Raw genomic sequence first — 7,654 nt, forward strand, 5'->3', positions numbered from 1 at the left:
GAGGCCGCGCCGGGCGGGCGCTGTGGGGACCCCGGGAGCCGGTGCAGGGAATAAGGTTGGCTGAACGGTGGGAATTTCCCCCGGAAAACGAAGGCCGGAGAGACCGGAGTAAAACTGCTGGGCTGTACCCGGCCTTGTCAAGGCGCGTGACGTCACTAATGCGTCATCGCCGCCCTGGGAGACGGAGAGCAGCGAGGCCTCAGCGTGTCTCACTTATTTCCCGAGGAGGGGAGCACCCGGGCAGGAGGGTGCGGGGGGGGGGGAGCACCCCGCGACAGCTTGCGGAGGCCTCCCGCACTGGCTTTACCCTTCGGGGGCCACAGGGGGTGGTCAGGGCCGTCTTTTCACTTTTATTTCATCTCTTGGTGAGAATAATCTCACACAGAACTTCAGTGGGTGAAACCGTCTTCTGGGAAAAGTGGGGGCGCCGCAGTGGGGAGGCTGGGCGACCAGGGACCCAGGCCACTCGCTTTCTCGGGGACCCCCTGGGGGCCCCACAGACCTGGGAGTGGAGACCCCGTCTAACGAAGGACCGATGGCCGGATGCGGAGCGGGTGTGGGGTGTGCACGCGCGTCTGTCCTGAGCAGCTGTGGTTCTCAGGCTGGGGGGTGGGAGTTGAGACACTGCACGGCACACCCCGGTTTCTCCTGTGGCCCCCCTGGAGGACTTTGGGGTGCTCCATGGCGCTCTGGGGCCTGGGCCCCTTCAGGTCCCGGGCTGGAGCCGGGGGGCACCACAGGGAACCAGGCCGTCCCCAGGAGGGCCTGTCCTCTCTGCCCAACTCCCACTGGTGTGTGTCCCTGTAACCCCGACTGCTTTTTAAAATGTAATCGATCTGCAACGGAACAGAACAGAGAACCCAGAAATCGACCCGAACCAATATGCTCAATTACTATCTGACAAAGGAGGCAAGAACATACAACGGAGTCAAGACAGTCTCTTCAATAAATGGTGTTGGGAAAATTGGACCGATACATGCAAAAAATGAAACTAGACCACCAACTCACACCACACACAAAAATAAGCTCAAAATGGATAAAGGGCTTAAACATAAGATGGGAAACCATAAAAATACTAGAGGAATCCACAGGCAACAAAATCTCAGACATAGGCCAAAGCAATTTCTTCACCGATACAGCTCCTAGGGCAATGGAAACTAAAGAGAAAATAAACAAATGGGACTCCATCAAAATAAAAAGCTTCTGCACAGCCAAAGAAACCATCAACAAAACAAGAAAGCCCACTGCATGGGAGAACATATTCGACAATGTTATCACCGATAAGGGTTTAATCTCCAACATTTACAGGGAACTCATACAACTTAACAAAAGGAAGATAAACAACCCAATAAAAAAAATGGGCAAAGGACCTAAATAGACTCTTTTCGAAAGAAGACACAAGGAAGGCCAAGAGACATATGAAAACATGCTCAAAGTCACTAATTATACGAGAGATGCAAATCAAAACAACAATGCGGTACCATCTCACACCTGTCAGACTGGCTATCACCAACAAATCAACAAACGACAAGTGCTGGCGAGGATGCGGAGAAAAAGGAACCCTCGTGCACTGCTGGTGGGAATGCAGACTGGTGCAGCCACTGTGGAGAACAGTATGGAGTTTCCTCAAAAAACTAAAAATGGAACTCCCATTTGACCCAGTGATCCCACTTCTAGGAATATATCCCAAGAAACTGAAAGGATATATGCACCCATATGTTCATAGCAACACAATTCATCATAGCTAAGATTTGGAAACAGCCTAAGTGCCCATCAGCAGATGAATGGATTAGAAAACTGTGGTACATCTACACAATGGAATACTATGCAGCTGCAAAAAAGAAGGAACTCTTATCATTTGCAACAGCATGGATGGACCTGGAGAGCATTATGCTAAGGGAAATAAGCCAGTCGGAGAAAGATAAATGTCACAAGATCTCACTCATTTGTGGAATATGATGAACAACATAAACTGATGAACAAGAACAGATCCAGAGACAGAGAAGCATCGATCAGACCGTCAAACTTCAGAGGGAAGGTAGGGGAGGGTGGGGGTTAGGGGGAGAGATCAACCAAAGGACTTGCATGCATATAAGCCCAACCAATGGACACAGACACCAGGGGGGTGAAGGCATGAGTGGGGGGATGGGGGGTAATGTGGGGATAAGGACACATATATAATACCTTAATCAATAAAGAAAAGAAGAAAATAACAAAAAATGGGCGGAGCAGCAGAAGCCAAGTCACTGAGTTAAACCGTAAGGTCAAAGGAAATCTTAGAGCAAGTCCTGAAAGCTGGACTACACTGAACCCCCGATCCCGGGAACAGAAGGCATGGTTTAGGAAAACGGAAGCGTTTAGGAAAAATTGAAGAGCTGTGCACACCACTAGTGTGGCAATACAGGCAGGCAGGAAAGTAGCCACGGCCCATTTTCAGGTTTATGTGAGAAAGAAGTTGGTATTTAATGAGCACTTTACACGTCCAAGGTATTACACACGTATACATCAACAAGGTACATTGTCACAGCCCAGAAAATCTAATTTTCATTGAAGTTTATTTCTATCAATTTATCATTTGAAATCACTATGCTGAAACTTGTTTCCAGGGATAAAAACACACTTTTGAAAATAAACAATTATTTCAAAATAAAATGTAGTGGACCTCTTTGCGGATGGCCCGGTGGGGGGGTGGGTGCAGGGGTTGGACGCAGCCGTGGGTGGTTACGGTGCAGCCACGGGTGGGCGTGCAGCCAGGGAACAGGTCGCGAGCATTGTAACTGCCAGGTGCCTGTCAGGTGGGTGCGATGGTTTCAGACGGTCCCCTGACAAGATGTATAACTCTCATCGCTGGCTGCACCCTGAGACGCAGACAATAGTGTGCACCCACTGTTGTCAAGAAATTTAAAAAATGATTAAAAAATTAAAGAAAAATTTGGCCAATCTGTTTATTAGAAAACAAGACGGACTGTACCTGGCCGAGGACGCCTCCCAGCCGCCACTTCACTGTGTGCGACGCGGGGGGAGGAGGGACTAATGCAGACAGTGGGGGTGCGACTCGAAGCCCGGGCAGCCTGATGGACAGGAGCCCGCGGAGCAGCGGGAGGCGGGGGAGAGAGCGTGTTCAGCCTGCGCGGGGCGACCGGAGCCCCCAGCCTCCTTGCCGTCCTCGGCCTCCCCTCGCCCCCCTCGCCGCACCTTCAGAGGCCCCTGATTTGCCTAAAAGCCCCGAGTCTGCGGGTGGCCGCTGAGACCGGCGCCCCAGGACGCCTCGCGCTGAAGGTTTCCACGCTGGACACGCACCCCTTCGTGGAAGGCCTCGCGATGGGCAGAGCCTCTGCAGGTGTGGACTTTACAACCGTGGGCGGTGGCCCTCCCCCAGGCCAATCCACAGAGGGCCGAGCAGGTGGGAAGAGGCGGCTATGGAGTCACCCCAGCTCGGGCTGCAGGCGGCGCCCTGGGACGGGAAGGCCGCTGGTCGGGGTCGAGCTCTCTGTGGCCCCCGAGACCGAGGGGACGCGATGGAGTCACCTCCTTAGAGCTCTTTCACGAGGGAAACGAGGCCAAACCCCGGGTGCTGGCTGACCTCCAGGGCCGCCGTGAGCGTAAGAGAACAGCGAGGTGTGCGACCCTCACACGGACCGTGCACTGCGGACACATGCAGGCAGGCACCTGCCCGGCCGGCGTGGTCGGTGGTTCAGCGCTGACCTCTGAGCCGGGAGGTCAGGGGTCTCTTCCCCTCAGCGCACAGGCCGGGGTGCGGGCTCCGTCCCCAGTGGGGGCGTCTAGGAGGCAGCTGATCCGTGATTCCCTCTCATCACGGATGTTCCTCTCCCTCCCCCTCTCTCCCTCCTCCTCCCCCTCCCCCTCTCCCTTCCTGTCTGAAACCAGTAAAAACATCTTTTGAAAAGTGCGGGCCCTGTAGAGGCTCTAGTCGCCGCCCAGAGCGCTGGGGCTCCGCACAGACCCGCAGTGTGATGAGGTTTTGGAGGACGCGCGTCCTCGTCCAACTGTACAAACTCGATTCCAGACCAAACCTCTGTCCTCCCACGGAGCTGCCTCCTCGGCAGCAGGTCTGAGGGCCCCACCCGAGGAACTCCGCCAACAGCGGAGCGCAGGTCCCCTGGAGGCTGAGCGTCAGGCCGAGGGCACGCCAGAGAGGAGAAGAGAAGGGGCTCTGCTCTAGGTGCCACACGGAGGCCAGAGCTGAGCGGCTGCTCCTCACACAGAGCACGTGCGAGGCCGCACAGGCTGCCCTCGGCCCTCAGCCCTCGGCCCTCAGCCCGGGCAGGGGACCCATGGCCACGGGGTCTCCTCTTCAGGGGCATCGTCCCCGGTGCACCCAGGTGAGGGCCGAGGGGCAGGGGCCATGCAGGAGCCTCCTTCTGCTGTGGAATGTGTAACCTCCTGTGGCTTTGACGTTCTCACCCCCATCCACACGTGTGCGCGCACACACACACACACACACACATACACACATAGATACACACAGACACGCACACACACAGAGATACACAGACGCACACACAGAGACACACAGACACGCACACAGATATACACACAGATACACACAGACACGCACACACAGATACACACACAGACACACACAGATACACACCCACACAGATACACACAAACACGCACACAGATACACACAGAGACACAGACAGGCGCACACACACAGAGACACACAGAGACACACAGATACACACAAACACGCACACAGATACACACACAGAGACACACAGACACGCACACAGATACACATGCAGACACACACACACAGGGCAGTGCGGGGGGCACCTTCCAGGGAAGGGCTCACAGTGCCCTCCTGCAGCGTCACCCCTGGCAGAGCCAGACCCCCAGAGCCAGGCCACACGAGACTCAGAGCCCAGCTCTGTCTTCACGACATCGTTTCGGTTCTTGTTGATACAGATCTTTTTACAAAACAAAGCATGTGCTTCAGGGAAATCAGTTCAAATGACGCCAAGAGGGGCGGAGAGGAGCCGTCCGTCTCTTCCACAACAGCCTTCCTCTGCCCCAGGTTCCAGGGGGCAGCCCGGAGGTAGCACAGATGCTCCCGATGCCCTGCGCCTGTGTGTGTGTGTGTGTGTGTACATGTGAGCGTACAATGTGAGTGTGTGTATGTAATTGTGTGAGACTGTGTGTACATGTGTGGGGTGTGTTTGTGTGACTATGTGTGATTCTGTGAGCGTGTATGTGAGCGTGTGTATGTGTGTGTGAATGTGTGTGAGAGTGTATGTATGTGTGAGTGAGTGTGTGTGAGTGTGAGCATGTGTGTGAATGTGTGTGTGAGTGTGACTGTGTGTGATTCTGTGAGCGTGTGTGTGTGAGTGTGTGTGAATGTGAGAGTGTGAGCATGTGTGTGTGTGAATGTGTGTATACATGTGAGTGTGTGTGTGAATGCGAGTGTGTGTGTGAGTGTGAATGCGAGTGTGTGTGAGTGTGAATGTGAGTGTGTGTGTGAATGTGAGTGTGCGTGTGTGTGGTCTCCTTCATGTGAAGGAATGAGGGCACAGGTTGCACTCTCACGTCCGCATGGCCCTGACGCCTCCCCACGGAGTGAATCCCGACCCCCTCACTGCCCAGAGCTGCATGAAGAGGACTCGGACGTCCATGGATCTCAAACGTTAGCACCAGTGCCAGCGCCGCCTGTCACCCTCTCTGTGCACCTGGAGGGCGTGTCTGGGGAAACCCCTGAGTTGGAGAGGAGGCCACACTCGCCGACCCATTCTCACGCCCCCAGCGGCACTCCCAGGGCCTAGCGCCAGCGATGAAAAGCTGGCTCTCGGCTTGGTCGCTGCAGCCCTGAGAGCGAGTCCACACCTGCCCCCCCAGGCGCAGCCGCACGGAGGAGGGGCCGTCTGTGCCCGCAGCGGGTCCGTCTCCGGTGGGCACAGCTCAGAGCAGCCACGGGCAGGGCCTACCCCAGGTCCTGGTCTCCATCACGGGGACGGATCAGACCAAGAGGCAGATGCAGTGACACCTGGGGAACCAGTGGGCAGTCGGCGGCCTGGGTGGACGTGAGCCGAGGCTGTAAATATAACAGGCGGAACCCCCGGGGGCCCATTTGCTGCCCCCACACGCACAGCACCGACAGGCGCTCCTCACCCACACACCTGGGAGCGGGGCTGCGGTGCCACCGCTGGGACGGCCTGTGACCCACCCTCGGCCTCCTCCTACTGCTCACTGCTCCACTTCCTGTCCCTGTGATGAGAAGGGCCGCGTCCAACACGGTTTGGAACACACATAAGGGGCCCAGCTGGTGTGGCTCAGTGGGTAGAGCATCGGCCCATGGACTAAAGGGTTTGGGGTTAGATTCCCGTCAAGGGCACGTACGTTGGTTGCAGGCTCCATCCCCAACCCTGGTCGGGGCTGCAGAAGGCAGCCAATTAGTGTGTCTCTCTCACGTTGATGTTTCTCTCCCTCTCCCTCTCCCTCTCCCTCTCTCTGTCCTTCCACTTTCTCTAAGAATCAATGGGAAAATATCCTCAGGTGAATTAACAAAAGAAAAAAAAACAAACATATGGGGAAGGCAAGCAATGCTGCTTCCAGGCTTAGCAGAGATTCTAAATTGTGCCCCCAAACTTTTCCAAGCTACTTTCTCCTCCCCTTCTCTCTCTCTCTCTCTCTCTCTCTCTCTCTCTCCCTCTCCCTCTGTCTCATCACAGCCTCTGCTCTCTTCTCTCTTTCCGTCCCTTTTTCTCACTTTTAAACCAGGGCCTTGGCAGGTGTTCGGGTCCAGAGAAGATCAACCAGTCCCCCCCCCCCCCCAAGGGACCCACGTGCCGTCAGTCCTTCCCAGCTGCTCTCGGGCTTCAGGGCAGAGCTAATCGTAACTTGGAGATTCTCAGCTCAGCTTCTCCGGCTGGGACGGCCTCGAAGGGTTGACATTAAACACTGACACCAACTCCATCACGGTGTTCCCTTCTGCCCAGCAGCCCCGCATGCCCCCCCCTCCACCCGCCCGCCCCGGGAACATAACCGGAACCCCCACAGGGTCTCCGAGGGTCTCACCTGAAACTTGGGACAGGTCTTGGCCCTCGTCACCGTCCATGGTCCTCGGGTTACCTGAGAAGAGAGAAGGGGTTAGTGTCACGCAGGGCCGGTGAGATGTGAGCGCGCGCTAAAGAGCCGGCCGTGGGCGAGGCGATCCGCACGAATAAGGCGCCTTCCTCCCGCACACGCGCCGGGCGCCTCGGACGGGCACAGACCGGGACCCTGAAAAGGCGGCATTACAAAGATTTATAAAAATATCATTACCGGCGCAGGAGGACCAAATTTGTTATTTATTGTTAATTTCCTGCTGCATAATAACCCAAAATGCAAACTGACTACAACAAAATTAAGCAGAAAATTAAATGGCCCCGGGTCATTGTAGGGCCCGCATTCATTCTCCCGGCTGATCCACAGCTATGTTCTTTCTAATTTACTGAGCACGCATCGATGAACCTTGAGTCAGCCCGGTGACACGCGCACAATCAGCAATCAGAAAAACGAAGCAATTTGCTGAAGAATGTCTCATTTACCCAGGCGGGCTGCGTGGCGGAGCCGCGCACGCCCCGTCCATCAATAATGAATGCACCTCCCGCCTGGCAGATGGGCCACGCGGGCGCTTCATCTCTGTCCCGCGCTG

The 7,654-nt window shown here is 55.6% G+C and overlaps 1 protein-coding gene across 1 annotated transcript in view; it reads right to left on the reverse strand.

Annotated features, from left to right (window-relative positions):
* The window catches only part of IKZF1 (IKAROS family zinc finger 1 (Ikaros)), a 32,044-nt gene extending 24,912 nt beyond the window's left edge, over nucleotides 1–7,132 (reverse strand). Inside the window, exon 1 of the mRNA XM_014530545.1 lies at nucleotides 7,036–7,132. Coding sequence (XP_014386031.1) covers nucleotides 7,036–7,075 — 40 coding nt within the window. The 5' untranslated portion in view covers nucleotides 7,076–7,132. The remainder of the gene's footprint in view (nucleotides 1–7,035) is intronic.
* Nucleotides 7,133–7,654: the final 522 nt, after the last annotated feature.

Source organism: Myotis brandtii, unplaced genomic scaffold, assembly GCF_000412655.1.
Source record: "Myotis brandtii unplaced genomic scaffold, ASM41265v1 scaffold743, whole genome shotgun sequence".
Taxonomy (NCBI): Eukaryota; Metazoa; Chordata; class Mammalia; order Chiroptera; family Vespertilionidae; genus Myotis; species Myotis brandtii.